Source organism: Arachis hypogaea, chromosome 16, assembly GCF_003086295.3.
Source record: "Arachis hypogaea cultivar Tifrunner chromosome 16, arahy.Tifrunner.gnm2.J5K5, whole genome shotgun sequence".
Classification (NCBI taxonomy): Eukaryota; Viridiplantae; Streptophyta; class Magnoliopsida; order Fabales; family Fabaceae; genus Arachis; species Arachis hypogaea.
In genome coordinates this window covers 14,806,339-14,825,475 of record NC_092051.1, presented here as the reverse complement: position 1 = coordinate 14,825,475, position 19,137 = coordinate 14,806,339, and the positions used below count along the sequence as shown (strand labels likewise).

The 19,137-nt window shown below is 41.9% G+C and overlaps 1 protein-coding gene across 1 annotated transcript; it reads right to left on the bottom strand.

Annotated features, from left to right (window-relative positions):
* Positions 1-8,427: 8,427 nt before the first annotated feature.
* On the bottom strand, positions 8,428-9,450 carry LOC112756724 (uncharacterized). Its single transcript, XM_025805345.1, has 2 exons — positions 9,123-9,450; positions 8,428-9,038 (listed from the first exon to the last, which is right to left on the bottom strand). The coding sequence occupies exons 1-2, from the start codon at positions 9,448-9,450 to the stop codon at positions 8,428-8,430; spliced, it is 939 nt and encodes a 312-aa protein (XP_025661130.1).
* Between the last annotated feature and the right edge of the window lie 9,687 nt (positions 9,451-19,137).

Below are 19,137 nucleotides of genomic sequence, written 5' to 3'. Positions count from 1 at the left end.
CGTCCTATTTAAGTCCCTAACGTTTCAAAATTGACTCAATGTTATCCTGCCGTTAGGGATCCGTTAACAGAATTGACGGCAGGACAAAATTGAGACAATTTTGAAACGTTAGGGACTTAAATAGGACGAAAGCGTTAGGGACAAAAACGATACATAAAAATAAATTTTAATTTAATTTTATCTTTTAATAATATTAATTTTTTACGGTACATAGTATTCAATTATTTTTTAATTACATCTAAATAAACTACACTTAATCACATTACTTTCATTTAAATAAATTTATTTTTTTATAATTTTAAAGAATTTTGATACATTAGAGACAAAAGGTATAATTTATATTTTATTGCATATATATTATTTTTTTCTTTTCTGCAAGTTTATATACTAGTCATTTTACAAACATTTCATTATAACTAAAAATCTTTAAGAGTTAAAAAAAAATTAATTTATTTAAAATGAAAGTTGTTCTTGTATGAATACCTGGAGGGAGAGCTCAGTCTCTGGGAGTCGACGCCGAGTTATTATCTTCGGTGTCGACCTTTAAGCCTTGTGATAATCCGAGCTTTACTCCAAGAGGGTGTCCAATCGCGTATAGCTTTGAGCAAGAAACAGGGGGGAGTGTACCTGCAAAGGCACTCCGAAGCTTAAGTTAGTATTGAGAATTCAATGTGTCTTTAGGATAGAAGATCATACCTTTTTATAGGTGATAGTGTATAAATCGGTTATGTTCCTGCTTTATTGCCTGTATTAAAGGGCAATAATAAGGGTTTGGACGTTTCACTTTTGTGAAGCAGTCCGTTAAGCTGATTTGTAACGTTACTTTTTAATAAATGACATTGATTGCTGATTAGTAACTGTAACGCCGATTAATAACGTAAATTGCCGAGTAATGACTGCAATGCCGAACTATAACGCCAATTTTCTGGGTAATAATGTGAATAATGCCGAGTTATGAATGATAAAGCCGATTTATGATATTGGATTTGTAATGGCCAGACCACAGCCCCCAAGCTTAGCCTGGGAATGTATTAAATGAAGCAGGTTGAGCTTTAAATGGATCATAAGTCGGCTTACTGAGTGATCTTATAGATCGGCGACTGGATTGGCCTTGTTGCCCCCAGTTCAAGATGCTTCATTTGAAAAAATTAAATACGTGTCAGTAAGAGAGAGAAAAAGTCTTGAATGTTAATTAATGAACGTGCGTGTTCCCTATGCGCATGATGGCTTTTGATCTGAATGATTTGATTGTTTGGTGGAATTGAGAAACGTTTTGTGGTGGGAAGTAAATTGGTTTTGGAATCCAAGAGGTTTTGTGTGTTTGTTCAGAGTGTGTGTGTTTATCAGTTGCATTTGGAGGAAAAAATGAGCAAGAGAGGTACGCAAATTCTTTTTTTATCTCTGTAACTTCTTGTCTTCTTCTTCTGGATTTTACTCTTCTTTTTGTTTTTGTTCAAATGGGTTTTGAGAAAGAGAAAAAGGACAAAATTGATTGGTCATATAATTGGGTTAGTGAGGATGTGAGAAAATATGTATCTCTGTTTTTGGATGAAGGTGCTGTAGGGAAGATAGATAAGGGTAATGTTGGGAGGGTTGGTTCTGGCGTTAACTTGGAGTTTCTTCCATGTGTTGATGGTGATTGTATATTCCACAGAGAGGATGATTTTCCATACTTTTATATGTATAGCTATGTGTTGGAGGAACTGAGGGTGAAACTTTCATTTAGTGAGTTTCAATGTCAGGTTTTGACGCAATTGAACTGTGCACCATCTCAATTGCATCCTAATAGGTGGGCTTTTCTTCGTGCTTTTGAGATTTTGATGGAGTTTCTGGAGGAGGTACCTACAGTGGAGTTGTTTTTCTCTCTGTTTCAAGCGAAAGGTGTTTGGAAAGGGGTGTGGATGAATTTGAACAGTTCACCAGGGTTTGCTGTATTCAAACTTTACAAATCCTCTTTTAAGAATTTCAAGGAGATGTATTTGAAAGTAAGAAGTGTTGAGGTTGACTTTCCGTTTTATATGGACGAGCACTTTGGGGAGAGATTTCCGATTTGGTGGTGTTCGGAGCCTCAGAATATTTTGGGGCCAGAGGTTATAAGTGCAAGGGATGAATGTATCATTGAGTATTTAGTTGAGGCTATTGATCGGAGGGAGTTAATTTCGGTGTTTGACTTGCTCCAATGGGATGAGAATAGGGAAATAGTGATAGAGTATCTAGGTAAGTTGTGTGATTTGTTGTAGGTTGAGTGGGATTGTATAGTTGTTCTAATTTTTTGTTTTGTTTTTTGGTAGGTGGAAAATATCCTGGTGTATCTGCTGCGAGTTTGAGAGCTCGGGTGAAGAATAAAGGTCTTGAAAAATAGGGATCTTCATCAAAAGCGGGGAAGGTCGGCGCTGGAGAAGTTGATCAGTCAAAGCCAAAGCGAACAAAAGTAATTTTGAAAAGGAAAAAGTCAGACGTAGTGGATCTGTCCGAAGATTATGAAGAGGAGGTGGAGGTTCCAGCCGAGGAATTGCAGAAGTTCTATGATAACCAGAAGAAATTGCATGAGGTTGTTGAGCAGAGTGAGGGGTCTTCTCTTTGGGGGAAAGATTACCCCTTCATGATTACCGCCGATGAAGTTTGCCAAACTCCTGCCAATGTTAATTTGGCTGAAGAGGTGGGAGATGTGGCAATTGATCAGCACATGCAGGTAATATTTTATCTTTTGTTTTGTTTTGGTTGATAAACTTGTTGATGTTCTTGTTTAATTCTACATTTGTTTGTGGAAGGTTGTGGGCCTGAGGCTTGCCAGTTTAGGGCGGAGCCGAGAAAAGAAACATCGTCAAGTAGCCGAGCAAAAGCCCGATTTAAGATTGGAGGAACAATTGAGGTTGAAGGCTGCCAAGGTTACAGAACTGGAGAGTAAATTAGTTGGGGTTGAGAAAGATTTAAAATTGATGAAAGAGAATTATACTAAAGAGGTGGAAGATGTTAAAAAGAAGGAGGCGGATCTGTCTAGTATGAGTACTCGGGTAGTGGAGTTGACTGCTGAATTGAAAAGCTTAGAAAAGAGTAAGGAGACAGCGATCCTGGACTCTTTTATTGAGGGATTTGAACAAGCTTCTCTGCAAGCCAGGTTCTTGGCTCCTAATGTTGATCTTGATCAGATGGACCCTAGTAAGATTGTTCGTGATGGGGTTATGGTTGAAGATGATGGTGCTGAAGAGGAGGAGGATGAAAATAGTTAATTAGTGTTTATGTTTAGTACGGTTAAAAATGTATTTTGGTGGGTTGTTTTGCTCCTGTAGCGAGCTTTTAACTGTTTAATTTTTGTACTGTTTATGAAACAGTGTATTTTGTTTTTGGTTATGTTGACTTTGCAGAAAACATATATATTGATAGGTGAATTTTTGCCTAGTTTGTGGGTTGGGGCCAATTTGTTTTTTAGGTAAGATTGTGTTAATGGTTTAATGCCATAAGTTTGACGAAGGAATGTGATGGAAAGGCCAAGTAGGCCGAGTTTATTGAGTTGCCGATAAATAGGCATTTTGTGTAACTGATTTCTGCTTAATGGTTGGTAGTAATTTTTGATAAAGTTTGATTTGTTGGTTTCTGAGTATTTGTTCGGCAGTTTGTTATTAATTCTAGGGAGTCTGATTGGAGATATTCTGAATGATTTGGCTTTCGATTAAGATCGGATATTTGTATGCTGGATAAAGTTTGAATGGATGCGTTCGGAATAAGATTGGAAAATTGGGGTGATTGACAAAGTTTGAAATATCGGCTTCCAATTTAGATTGGAGTTTTGTGTGAATGATCGGATTCCGATGTAGATCGGCTATTTGTTTAAATTTTTAATGATCGACTTTCGATTTAGATTGGAGATCTGTTAGAATGATTGGATTCCGAAGGAGATCGGTAATCGGATTGACTGATTGCATCCAATGATTGGATTCCGTTTTAAGGTCGGCAGTCGGATTGACTGATTGTATCCTAGTGATAGGATTCCGTTTTAAGGTCGGCAGTCGGATTGACTAATTGCATCCAATGATCGGATTCCGTTTTAAGGTCGGCAGTCAGATTGACTGATTGCTTCCGAGTAATCGGATTCCGTTTTAAGGTCGGTAGTCAGATTGACTGATAGGTTCCGAATGACCTATTTTAGCATTTGATCAGTGTTAATAGTATCCGAATGGTCGGATTGATAGTATAGGTCAGCATGATATGTTTATAGATTGAAGCAGAACTATGAAATAGAAAAATAATAATTTGATAAAGTAGGGAATCTACTTATTAAAGAACCCTTGATGTCAAAGGCCCAGGTAGGCTAGCCTCGTTAAAACCTCTCCAAGCAAAACCCTTGTGGGAAAAATCTTGGCAGTAGGAAAAAGAATACTTGCCTGTCCCTGGTATTAGCTGTAATATAACTTTAAGGAAGATACATTCCAAGTGTTAGGGATATCTTTACCCTCTAATGTTTGTAGTCGATAGGCTCCATTGCCGATTACTTCTGTGACTCTGTAAGGGCCCTCCCAATTAGCTGCTAGTTTGCCGTGTGCTGGTGGTTTCCTAGCTTGTTCTGTTTTTCTGAGCACAAGGTCGCGGGCTTGGAAAGACCTTGGTTGAAGTCTTTGGTTATATCTTCAGGCAATGTGCTGTTGCATGGCTAAATGTTTGATTGCTGTGGATGATCTGAGTTCTTCAATGAGATCAAGTTTGATTTGCCGAGCTATGTCTTGTGTAGTTTGGTCGGCCAATTCTGTGCATAGTGAGGATTGGGAGATCTCCACAGGTATCATTGCGTCTGAACCATAGACCAAACAGAAGGGTGTCTCCTTTGTGGTTGAGTGAATTGTTGTATTGTAACCCCATATGATCTTTGGGATAAGCTCGACCCAGAGGCCTTTTGCATCATCCAGTTTCTTTCTTAGAGCATGTAATATTACTTTAATTGCGGCTTCAGCTAACCCATTTGTTTGTGGGTGCTCTACTGATGAGAAGTGTTGTTTGATTTTCAAGAAAAAGATGTGAATTTTTGATCGGCAAACTGGCGACCATTATCTGTGATAATGTGCCGAGGAATGCCAAATCGACAAATAATGTATTTCCAAACAAAGGAAAGCATTTGTTGTGATGTAATCTTGGCTAGAGGTTGTGCCTCTATCCATTTGGAAAAATAATCAATTGCTACCACAAGGAATTTTACCTGTCCTGCGGCTGTGGGAAAAGGTCCGAGGATATCAATGCCCCATTGGTTGAACAGCAACTAACCTCGAAATAGTGTAGGAGTTCGGCCGGGAGATGTGTAATCGGACTGTGTTTTTGGCAATTGTTACAGCTTTTAACTTTCGCTTGACAATCCTGTCATATTGTCGGCCAATATAATCCAGCTCTGAGGATTTTTGAATACAGACTTCGGGCTCCGAGGTGTGTTCCACAGATCCCTTCATGTGCCTCAGCAAGTGCAAGCTCGGCTTCTGTTCTGCAAAGACATTTAAGCAATGGACGAGAGAATCCCCGTCTATATAGGCAATTATTATAAATTGTAAAAAAGGAGGCTTGTCGGTGGAAGTGTCGAGTATTTTCGACGTCGCCTGGCAAGATCCCTATTTGGAGATATTGTATGTATGGGGATCTCCAATATGCTTCCTGTGTTACACTTAAGACTTGTGTTAGTTCAATGCTTACTTAGGTAGTGTTGACTGATAAAGTGATGACCCATTTGGTTGAGTGCTGGCGAGTTTAGACAAAATGTCAGCTCGGCCATTACTCTCCCTTGGTATGTGCTGTATTTCATATTTTGAAAATTTTAAAAGTAAATTTTGTACGACATCCAGGTATTTAGAAAGCAAAGGGTCCTTAACTTGGTATAAGTTGTTTACCTGTTGGACGATAAGCAAGGAGTCGCAATATACCTTAAGTTCGGTGATGTTTAGGTCGGCCGCGAGTCTAAGGCCGGCAATTAGTGCTTTATACTCACTTTGATTGTTGCTTGCTTTAAATGAGAAGTTGAGGGAATGTTCGATGACGTTGCCACGGACATCGTCAAGTATGATACCTGCTCCACACCCTTGTAGGTTGGAGGATCCGTCGACGTATACAGACCATTCGATGTAGTCTTCAGTTGAACTTGGTACTGAGAATTCGACAATAAATTCGGCCAAAAACTGGGATTTAATGGATGCTCGTCCTTCGTACGTGATATCGAATTCTGAAAGCTCCACCGACCATTTTACTAGTCGGCCAGCCAGTTCAGGTTTTTGCAGGACTTGCCGCAAAGGTTGATCTGTTCGAACATGGATTTCATGGCTCTGAAAGTATGGTCGGAGTCTTCTGGATGAGAAGACAAGGGCGAGGGCCAATTTCTCAATGCTCGGGTATCGAAGTTCGGCGTTCTGTAAGGTTTTGCTGGTGAAATAGATCGGGAATTGTTTCTTTTCTCTTTCTGCGACAAGGGCGGAGCTTATAGCCCAGTTAGTGATAGATAAATATAAAAATAATTGCTCCCCTTGCAGGGGGTTTGTAAAATTGGTGGTTTTGAAAGAGTTTCTTTGATGGTTGTAAATGCTTGTTCACATTCATTAGTCCACTGGAAAGTTTTTTGTTTTTTAAAGTCTGGAAAAAACATGAGGATTTAGAAGCTAGGCAAGGTAAAAATCTAGAAAGTGTAGCAAGTCTCCCTGTTAACCGTTGGACTTCCTTGATGGTGTGTGGACTTGTCATGTCTAAAATAGCTCGGCATTTTTCTGGATTTGCCTCAATACCTCGGCTAGTGAGCATGAAGCCGAGGAATTTACCACTTTGAACACCAAATGCACACTTTTCGGGATTTAACCGCATGTTGTATTTTCTTAGCTGTCCGAAGATTTCTGTGAGGTCATCAAGGTGATTTTTGCCGATCTTTGTCTTGGCGACCATATCGTCGACGTAGACCTCAATGTTTCTGCCGATTTGTTTGGTGAAGATTTTGTCCATTAGACGTTGATATGTTGCACCTGCATTCTTAAGACCAAATGGCATGACCTTATAACAATAGTTTCCATATTTAGTAATAAAGGCTGTCTTATTTTGATCAGATGGATGCATTTGGATCTGGTTATAACCAGAATATGCATCCATAAAGGTGAGTTTTTCAAAACCAGAGGCATTATCAACTAAACAATCAATAAAGGGTAAAGGGTAGGAGTCTTTGGGGCATGCTTTGTTGAGATCGGTGAAATCAACACACATGCGCTATTTACCGTTATGTTTTTTAACCATGACGACGTTCGCCAGCCATGTTGTGAATTTGATTTCTCGGATGAAGCCCACGTTGAGGAGCTTCTTGGTTTCCTCTAGGGAAGCCTGTTTTCGGTCGTGGCCGAGATTTCTCTTTTTCTGTACTATAGGTCGGATAGATGGATCTAACGCTAACTTGTGTGATATGATGGATGGGTCGATGCCTGGCATATCAGTTGGGGTCCAAGCAAACAGGTTGGCATTTTGTTGTAAGAATGCTCGGAATGATGATTTTTCTTCTGAGGATAATGTTGAGCCGACGTATGTGAATTTGTCTGTGTTTTCTGTGAAATAGATTTTATCTAGGTTTTCTGTTGGGGTTGGCCTTTCTAGTGATCCTGCTCTGGGATCAAGGTCGGCCAGCATGTGTTGGTCGTTCATGTTGCCGATATTGTGAACCTGTGCTTTTGTCTTACGGTTAGGTCTTTTGAGACTATTGTTGTAGCATTCCCTGGCTTCTCGGGCGTCGCTGTGAATGATTGCAATTGTGTTATCCTGCAAAGGGAACTTAACACAAAGATGAATTGTAGATACTATAGCGCCGAACCTATTTAAGAAAGGTCGGCCAATTATTAAATTATAGGGACTGAAGCAATCAACAACTAAGTATTGAATGTCTGAAGTTTTTGATGAGGGAAACTTACCAAGTGTGGTTTGTAACCACACAGAGCCCATAACTGGGACTCGCTCACCTGAGAATCCTACCAAGTCACCAATGGAAGGTTGGATGACGTTATTGCTTAGTTTCATTTTCTGGAATGTTGAGTAAAAGAGAACGTCGGCGCTGCTGCCTGGGACGAGCAACACCTTTTTGACTAGGAGATTTTCGAGCTGTAGGGAGATTACGACGGGATCATCCAGATTTGCTACGCTGTTGTCATGATCGGCTGTCTGGAATGTTATCTGTGGAGATGTCGGCAGCGGCTGCTGTTGACTTTGATCGGCGTTGATGGAAAGTATAGCTCGGTAAGATCTTTTTCTTGCCCAGCTTGTGGCTCCGCCACCTGCAAAACCTCCGGAAATACAGTTAATTGTACGTGTTGGTAGTTCAGGATGGCTATTGTTCGGTCGGTCTCTATCTCGGCCATGTTGTGTAGCCGAGCTTTGGTATCCTGAAGGAGGTGCTCGCCGCTGCATGTGGCCGCTGATGTATTTGTCTAGGTGACTCTACCGAGCTAGTCGCTCCAGTAGGTCTTTGGCGATGACGCAGTTGTCGGTATTGTGTCCGTGCTTCTGGTGGAAGGAGCAGTATTTTGATCGGTCAGTGCCTTTTGAATCTGGGTAACTGCCAGCCTTTCTCGGTGGCTTGATTAATTTCGAATTCAAGATCTCCTTGATGATATCATCGCGCTTGGTGTTGAATTTGGTATCGGTTTCATATCGTGGAATTGGTTTGAAATTCTTCTTGCTGTCCCGTGTTTTGTCGTCATCTCTATAGTGAGGCTTTTCTACTTTCCGAGCTTGTCGGAGTTCTTCGATGTCGATCTGTCCTTTAGCTTTTTCACGGAACTTGGCCATAGTTTTTGGTTTGGCCACAGCAATAGTTTCTTGGAATTTTCCTGGTCGTAATCCGCTTTTTATGGCGTGTAGTTCCACCTCGGGGTGGAGGTCGGGTATACTTATGGCTATTTTTGTGAAGCGCGTCATGTAGTCTTTGAGGCTTTCGTGCTGGCCTTGCTTGATTGTGTTCAAGTAATCGGAGTCATGTAGATAGATGGTTGATCCAGCGAAGTGCTCCTCAAAGGGTTTTGATATGTCTCGAAATCGAGAAATGGAACCTACAGGCAAAGAACAAAACCAATCAAGTGCAGGACCGTCTAAGTAAGATGGAAAACAACGACATAAAACATTATCAGATGCACTGTTTACTATCATTATGGAGGTGAATTTCTTGATGTATTTCTTCGGATCACCTAACCCATCATAGGGATTTAGGGTGGTCGGCAGAGTAAACCTTCGGGGTAGTACGAAGTTCATCACCTCCGCCGTGAATGGTCCGGGGGAGCTTTCCTGATCGTCATTCTCTATGTCTTTCTGAGCTTCCTCATTATGTTCGGGTTGCTCCTCTTCCTGTCGAGCAGTGTCTGAGACATGTGTTGGCCCTGACTGCTGCTCGGCTTCTTCGGTCCATTCTTGTCGGTCATTGTTTTCGGTTCGAATGTTATTCAAGTTGGCAATTTGATTTGCCATTCTTTGGTTCTCCTTGGCCACGGCTTACCGTAACTCGGTCACCATCCGGAGCAATTCGGATGGCGTGGGTGGAGGTTGTTCAGCCATGACTTCAAACAGGAACCTCGAGGCCGATGATATATGGAGAGGTTTATATTTTCGGCCCCACGGTGGGCGCCAATTGTTCTTGTATGGATACCTGGAGGGAGAGCTCAGTCTCTGGGAGTCGACGCCGAGTTATTATCTTCGGTGCCGACCTTTAAGCCTTGTGATAATCCGAGCTTTACTCCAAGAGGGTGTCCAATCGCGTAGAGCTTTGAGCAAGAAACAGGGGGAGTGTACCTACAAAGGCACTCCGAAGCTTAAGTTAGTATTGAGAATTCAATGTGTCTTTAGGATAGAAGATCATACCTTTTTATAGGTGATAGTGTATAAATCGGTTATGTTCCTGTTTTATAGCCTGTATTAAAGGGCAATAATAAGGGTTTGGACGTTTCACTTTTGTGAAGCAGTCCGTTAAGCTGATTTGTAACGTTACTTTTTAATAAATGACATTGATTGCTGATTAGTAACTGTAACGCCGATTAATAACGTAAATTGCCGAGTAATGACTGCAATGCCGAACTATAACGCCAATTTTCTGGGTAATAATGTGAATAATGCCGAGTTATGAATGATAAAGCCGATTTATGATATTGGATTTGTAATGGCCGGACCAAAAGTAATATGATTAAGTGTAATTTACTTAGATGTGATTAAAAAACAATTGAATACTATGTAAAGTAAAAAAATGATATTATTGAAGGATAAAATTAAAATTTATTTCTATGTATCATTTTTGTCCCCAACGTTTTCGTCCTATTTAAGTCCCTAACGTTTTAAAATCGTCTCAATTTTGTCCCGCCGTCAATTCTGTTAACGGATCCCTAACAGCAGGTAAGGGTGCACATGGGCCGGGTGAAGCCGGGTTTGATGTGACCCAGACCCGGCCCGAAATATACACCGGGTCTATTTATTAGACCCGAACCCGGCCCTAGACCCGATGAAACCAATACACTTTCGGGCCACAATTATACCGGGTGAAAACCGGGCCGTTAACATTACATTACATTGATACCTTCTTGTAAGCTAGCATGTAAAAATATCCAAATTTCCAAGACTCCAACCATTAGTTAACATGGTAAAATTCACTTAGAAAAATATAACAAGAACCAACCTGTAACACCCTACCATACAGAGTCTTATGCTTAAGTCATAATTCAGAGATGGCAAGGTATTACGACCTCTAAAACAAAAATTTAGTACGTATAGTAGTATAAATGATTGATTATAACTAGGAGCCTTTGTAGAAAAAGGGGTAAACGAAAATCGCAACTCGAAAGTGCAACCCTCCGATCGATAACGCAACGAGCAAAGGATAAGTTAATGCGAGATTATATATATATAAAGGAGTGTCAAAAACAGGAATATCAAGACTCAAAATCTGGTTGGGAAGATAATCGGTCCGAGCATAGCAATATATACATATAATAAAATAAGAAAACCCTAAAGGAAATCCAAAGGGACACAAATACAGAAACCTATTCTCCAAAATCTCCTATGAGAGGAGTCATCACAGTTTGTATTATTTAATGGAGATAAAAATATCTAAACAAGATATATAAACCAAAACAGAGTCCCGAGAACAAAGGATCTTCGCTAATCCAGAAGTCTCCAGCATGCCTCAACGAGAAACCTCACGTCCTGCATCTGAAAACCACAAAACCCGCATGGGTAAGAACCAAAGGTCCCCAGCATGGTAACAGCTTCCACATATATAATACATAATAATAGAGGAAAGCCGAAGGCAATCCTAGAACTTCCTCCAGATAATATCAAAGCTTATAAACAAACTAAACCGTAAGTGGCAACTGACTAAAGATCCTTCAGTCTAACTAATACTTCCCTTTCCAATTCCTTCAAACCTCCCAACCACCAGCAGGAGTATAATATAGCAAACACAGTTATATCAGACAAGAGATTTACAAATAGGAACAAATAAGGCATTTAGACAATTAGCAAGTAATATGCAATCAAATAGGCAATCTCAAACAATTCATATAGTATGCATATGATGAATGCCTGTCCCTAGTGGCTGATGATATCATCTGTCGGTTATAGAGCCAACCTGACAAGTCCCGGTAGCTAACCATTGGACTGTCCCTCTGTCGCGCATCCCCAACTCGAGTTATACTCATCATAAACTTGATCATAATCATGATCCATATCTATCATCCTCACTGGTGAATATTTACGGGGGCGAGCTCATCCAGGCCTTTCACAGTGCCCGGCCACACTTACGACATAGACTCACAATAGCTTCGAGTCTCAACCTGGAGCACGTGGTGGCTAGCCACTGCTTCCTCCCAGGGAAACCCTCATCTCCGATGGTGGAAGTGCAAACATTCGCAATTCATTCAACAGCATATATGCATTTATACTTAGCCATAATCATGGCTCCGCCGTAACACGGCAATAATCTAGCCGTCCGGCTCACGGTTAAATCCATAACCAGCCAATTCATTAACAATTATGGCCCTTCGGCCCATGGCACAACAAGCACTTCCACCGCCATCCTCGCATCTCACATAATCATCTTTGATCCTCATTGATCATTCATTTTTCCCTTGCTTCACTCGCAAGTTACCACATTTACTAGCCCCTTGCCTCATTGCTAGGCATATTATAAAGATTTAAGACATAAGTGGTGAGATCGGAGGCTTAGAAGTATGAAATTTGGCTTTTAAAACTCAAAAATCAACTTTGGGATGAAAACAGGGCCACGCGTACGCGCACTCCACGCGCACGCGTGGATAGCCACAAAATCTCATCGACGCGCAAGCGTCATACGCGCGGACGTGTGGGTTGAAAAATAGCCAAACGACGCGCGAGCGTCAACCACGCGTACGCGTGGGTGCTTTGCGCCCCAGGCATAAAACTGGCACAACTCTGGCACAACTCTCGGGAAAATAGCTGGGCATTTGGTGCAGCGCATCGACGCGACCGCGCACACCACGCGCACGCGTGTATGGTGCTTTCTTGAAGAACGACTCGCACGCGCCAAGTGCGCCTACGCGCGGAGGGTCATTCTGCTAAGAAATTTTCTAAGTTAAAAAGATGCAGAATTTACAGATTCAACCCCCAATCTTTCGATGGACATAATTTTCTCATTTTAAATCGTTTTTCACCCGTTCTTCGAATGGCATGGACATCCCAGATCCAATTTCATTTTTAAAGAAATTTGGCACAAAACAGAGATCCGTAGTCCAAGTTATATCCCATCAAAGTATGCCCAAAAGCCATATTTTCATACAAAACCACAAAGTGCCATTTTCAAAACAAGCCACTTTTAACTCTTTTCAAAATCAATCAAAACATGCCAATTTCATCCCTTTTCTTTGAAATCAATCAAAATGTACCAAAATCAACATCAAGCCATCCTCAACTCACACATTGACACTTTAACCAAAATTCCCAAAACCACATCCAACCATTTTAACACTTCTCAATCAAATGGCTAAAGGACAAACACAATATCATGTCATACATTCTTCCTCATCCCAATTTTCAATAATACCATTTCCAATCAACCATCATTATACGTAATCATCATCATACCCGCCATCAACATGGTACCACCCACCAATTCAACCTTAATCATTCATCAAGCAATATCACAACATGCATTTTCTCATACATCACACAACCAAGGCATCAATATTCATAATCACATATATGATCACCTCATATATCTCAACCAATCAACAACATCATCAATTCAATGCCTATCTTAGGGCCTCTAGCCTAAGTATTTCTTACCACATTACATATTAGATACGAGAAACCGAAACCATACCTTAGCTGATTTCCCAAGCTCAACCGGAGCACTTCCAAACCCCTTGTCCACAAGCTCTCAAGGTCTCAACACCTCCAAGAACAGATTTTATCACACAAAACCCTCTCCCAAGCTTTCCAAAATCACCAATCAAGCTCCAACTTTCACATATACACAACCTAAGCCACAATCATCATACCCATACACTACGTCTCAATACCCAACATCATAGAACAACAAATTACACTAGGGTTGAGAATCTTACCACACTCAAAGTCCAAGGAGACAAGATTAACCTTCTCCTTCAAGAGAGTTGGGTCCTATAACATCAAAGAGCCCAAAATCTCAACATTTCATCCATGAAACTCGAAAACAAGGGCTGAAATTTCGAAGAGAAAAACGTGGATTACCTTAAGATTGATTGTATGGGTTTTGTAGAGCTCTCCGCGGTGAATGCGTGGTCGCAAACGGTACGGCGATCGGAGCTCTAGATCAAAAGTTATAGTAGTTTGAAGATCAAGTGAGAGATAGAAGTTTGAGAGAGTATTCTTCCCCTCCCTTACTCCATTTCAGCGTGTTTGAGTGATAAGTGAGGAGAGAGAATTATGAAATGAGTGTTTTAGAGTTTAGCCATGTTGGGCCAAGGGCCCACTTTGGGTCCGGTTGGCCCGGTTTGGCCCGTTCGGTCCAATCTTGGTCCGATTTCTATAAAATTGGTACCGAAATTCTCGTCTCAATTTCCTCTATCACATTTTGCCATAAAAATAATATTTTTGGCTTTCTAGAATAAATTCTCATATATGGGTTAATTAGCCGTTAATTAACCGGGTCTTACATCCTACCCACCTAATTGGGAATTTTGCCCACAAAATTCAAATCCAATTACCTGAGAATAAGTGCGGATAATCCGTTTGCATCTCCGATTCAAGTTCCCAAGTGTGTTCCTCAACACCGCCTCGACTCCATGCCACTTTGACCAATGAAACCTCTTTTTCACGCAACCATTTGATACTAGTATCATCAATTCGTACTGGAGCCATTGGAAGCGTCAAATCTTCCCTTAACTGAACTGATTCAGGTTCTAACACATGGCTAGCATCAGGAGTGTACTTCCGAAGCTGTGACACGTGAAACACATTGTGCAGGTTCGAAAGATGAGGTGGTAGAGCCATCCGATACGCCACCAGTCCAATCCTCTCCAAGATCTGAAATGGACCAATGTATCGAGGATTCAACTTCTTTGCTTTAATCGCCCTACCTACTCCTGCGGTTGGAGTAACCTTCAGGAAAACATGATCTCCTTCTTCAAATTCCAAGGGCTTCCGCCTCTGATCGACGTAACTCTTCTAGCGACTCTGTGCCGTAAGCATCCTATCTCGGATTTTCTTAACTTGTTCAGTGGTCTCAGCTATCATTTCTGGCCCCAACAAGCCTTTCTCTCCAGCTTCATACCAACATAGCGGAGATTGACATTTCCTCCCATACAATGCTTCATACGGAGCCATTCCAATGCTCGCATGGTAACTATTATTGTATGCAAACTCCACTAACGGCATATACCGATCCCAACTCGCCGGTTGATCCAAAACACAAGCTCTCAACATATTCTCTAGTGTTTAGATCGTCCTCTCGGATTGACCATCTGTTTGCAGATGGTACGCTGTACTCAAGCTTAAACGTGTTCCAAAAGCTTTCTGAAATGCACCCCAGAACCTCGAAGTGAAACGAGGATCTCTATCAGAGATTATAGTAGCAGGTACACCATGGAGTCTCACAATCTCCTTTATGTATAACCGAGCTAGCTCCTCAAGGGTGTAAGTCATCCGAATAGGCAAAAAGTGAGCTGACTTCGTCAGTCGGTCCACAATCACCCAGATAGCATCAAAACCAGTCCTAGTCCTTGGCAATGGGTACTTATTCTTTATGGTGACCTTGTTCAGCTGCCTGTAATCCACACAGAGTCGCATACTTTCATCTTTCTTCTTTACCAGTAACACTAGAGCACCCCACGGGAAAACACTTGGTCGGATAAAGTTCTTACCCAACAATTCCTCTAACTGAGACTTTAGCTCGGCCATCTCTAACGGTGACATTCTATAAGGAGCACTTGAGATTGGTCCCGCCCCAGGCACCAACTCAATAGCAAACTCGACCTCTCGGTTAGGTGGAAATTCCTCAATATCATCGGAAAACACTTCCGGAAACTCACACACTATCGGAATCTGATCCAACCTTTGGTCATCACCCGAAACACCAGCGGTTAACAACAGGATACCCTGACATTCAGTTCCAGAACAGTTCACCATCATCGAATTCAAGTAATAATTATTCACCACGACCGGCCCGTCTGTATCTTCCGGCATAAAGTACACCGACTTTGTAGAACAATCAAGCAGGACATGGTTCTTAGATAACCAGTCCAATCCCAAGATAAGATCAAGACCGATCATCGGTAAGCAGATTAAATTATGGACAAAATCACGCTGCTTGAACCTAAACAAAACTTTCGGGCATCCTAGCCTAGTTACCATGGCTTCATGGGTTGCATTATATACTTTTAGGTCATAACCTAAGGTTACGATCTTCAATCCTAACTCATGGGCTTTCTCAAATGCAATGAATGAATGCGATGCTCCCGAATCAAATAAAGCATTTAAAGTTTGACCACCCATTTCACAATTACCTCGAATGAGTGTCTCGGATCCCTCTGCACCCCTAGCTGAGGTGGTGAACACCCGACCGGTCTGTTGTGCTTTCCCAGCACCTTGCTTCTGCTGCTCCGGACAACTTGCGGCTCTATGCCCCGCCTTTCCACAATTATAGCACAAACCCCATCCGGCCTTGCATGGTACTCCCGGATGGTGACTCCCACACCTAGTACAAGCTTGATCATTCTGAGGCTGTTTTCCAAACCTTTTCCCTTGGGAGTAGTTGTTGTTGGGCCTCCTAAAGGAACCTCCCCTCTTGAAAGGCGGACCTCTAGGTGCAAAACTCTTCCCTCGATTCTGTGGAAATGATCCTTTGTGACTTCCTTTCTCAGTGGCTGCCCTCTTCACACACTCTTCAGCAACCCTACACTTGTTCACCAACTCGGAGAAAGTCCTAATCTCCATTGGCCCCACCGAACCGAAAATATCGCTCCGGAGTCCTCTTTCGTACTTAACACACTTCCATTCCTCATATTCCACCGGAGTCCCTTGACACATACGAGAGAATCTAAACAGCTCCTCAAACTTGTCAGTATACTCAGATACGGACATAGTACCCTACTTCAGCTGCAACAATTCAAGCTCCTTGGCCGTCCTAGCAGAAGTCGGAAAGTACTTTTTATAGAACTCCTCTTAGAAGACATCCCAAGTGATATAATCATCACCCTGCTGCAGGAGGCGTCAGATTCCTTGCCACCAATGCGACGCTTCCCCAGTGAGCAAATAGGTAGCGAACTCCACACGCTGCCCTTTAGGTACCACCTGCGCTTGCAGTGCTCGTTCCATGGCCTGAAACCATGTATCGGCCTCAGTCGGGCTAGTGGTTCCCTTGAACTTAGGTGGATTAACCTTCAAAAAGTTTGCCAGTGTCATCGGGCCCTGAACTCCACCTCCGTCATTACCATGGTTGTTCATCTGTTGACCAAGAGCCTCAGCAGTGGCTTGCATAGCAGCAGCCATGTTCTCCAATGCAGTCATAAAGTTCACCGAGTCATTAGGATTAATCTCCGGCGCACGAGCATTCGTATGACCGCTCCTACGACCTCTACCGCGTCCACAAGGCGCCATCTGGTTCCTATACACACCAAACAATCGATATTAAGTTGATCAGTCTCAATATCAGAAGTCTAGTGCTTCAAAGTCCCAAATGCATGCTCATGAACGTTTATGCCAATTATATCAAGCAGATATACTAATAGCACATAACACACATACAGAAAATGCACAGAAGCATAGTCAGGCTCTATAGGAACGAACTGCTCTGATACCATAATATAACACCCTACCATACAGAGTCTTATGCTTAAGTCATAATTTAGAGATGGCAAGGTATTACGACCTCTAAAACACAAATTTAGTACGTATAATAGTATGAATGATTGATTATAACTAGGAGCCTTTGTAGAAAAAGGGGTAAACGAAAATCGCAACTCGAAAGCGCAACCCTCCGATCGATAACGCAATGAGCAAAGGATAAGTTAACGCGAGATTATATATATATATAAAGGAGTGTCAAAAACAGGAATATCAAGACTCAAAATTCGGTTGCAAAGATAACCGGTCCGGGCATAGCAATATATACATATAATAAAATAAGAAAACCCCAAAGGAAATCCAAAGGGACACAAATACAGAAACCTATTCTCCAAAATCTCCTATGAGAGGAGTCATCACAGTTTGTATTATTTAATGGAGATAAAAATATCTAAACAAGATATATAAACCAAAACAGAGTCCCGAGAACAAAGGATCTTCGCTAATCCAGAAGTCTCCAGCATGCCTCAGCGAAAAACCTCACGTCCTGCATCTGAAAACCACAAAACTCGCATGGGTGAGAACTAGAGGTCCCCAGCATGGTAACAGCTTCCACATATATAATACATAATAATAGAGGAAAGCCGAAGGCAATCCTAGAACTTCCTCCAGATAATATGAAAGCTTATAAACAAACTAAACCGTAAGTGGCAACTGACTAAAGATCCTTCAGTCTAACTAATACTTCCCTTTCCAATTCCTTCAAACCTCCCAACCACCAGCAGGAGTATAATATAGCAAACACAGTTATATCAGACAAGAGATTTACAAATAGGAACAAATAAGGCATTTAGACAATTAGCAAGTAATATGCAGTCAAATAGGCAATCTCAAACAATTCATATAGTATGCATATGATGAATGCCTGTCCCTAGTGGCTGATGATATCATCTGTCAGTTATAGAGCCAACCTGACAAGTCCCGGTAGCTAACCATTGGACTGTCCCTCTGTCGCGCATCCCCAACTCGAGTTATACTCATCATAAACTTAATCATAATCATGATCCATATCTATCACCCTCACTGGTGAATATTTACGGGGGCGAGCTCATCCGGGCCTTTCACAGTGCCCGGCCACACTTACGACATATGGTCACAAGAGCTTCGAGTCTCAACTTGGAGCACGTGGTGGCTAGCCACTGCTTCCTCCCAGGGAAACCCTCATCTCCGATGGTGGAAGTGCAAACATCCGCAATTCATTCAACAGCATATATGCATTTATACTTAGCCATAATCATGGCTCCGCCGTAACACGACAATAATCTAGCCGTCCGGCTCACAGTTAAATCCATAACCGGCCAATTCATTAACAATTACGGCCCTTCGGCCAATGGCACAACAAGCACTTCCACCGCCATCCTCCGCATCTCACATAATCATCTTTGATCCTCATTGATCATTCATTTTTTCCTTGCTTCACTCGCAAGTTACCACATTTACTAGCCCCTTGCCTCATTGCTAGGAATATTATAATAATTTAAGACATAAGTGGTGAGATCGGAGGCTTAGAAGTATGAAATTTGGCTTTTAAAACTCAAAAATCAACTTTGGAATGAAAACAGGGCCACGCGTACGCGCACGCGTGGATGGCCACAAAATCTCATCGACGCGCAAGCGTCATACGCGCGGACGCGTGGGTTAAGAAATAGCCAAACGACGCGCGAGCGTCAACCACGCGTACGCGTGGGTGCTCTTGCGCCTCAGGCATAAAACTGGCACAACTCTCGGGAAAATAGCTGGGCATTTGGTGCAGCGCATCGACGCGACCGCGCACACCACGCGCACGCGTGGATGGTTCTTTCTTGAAGAACG

Coding starts and splice junctions, on each gene's coding strand:
- LOC112756724 (XM_025805345.1), bottom strand. CDS start 9,450: ATGGCAAATCAAATTGCCAACTTGAATAACATTCGAACCGAAAACAAT. Junction 9,039..9,122: donor CTCCATAATGATAGTAAACA/GTGCATCTGATA, acceptor CTTTGCCTGTAG/GTTCCATTTCTCGATTTCGA.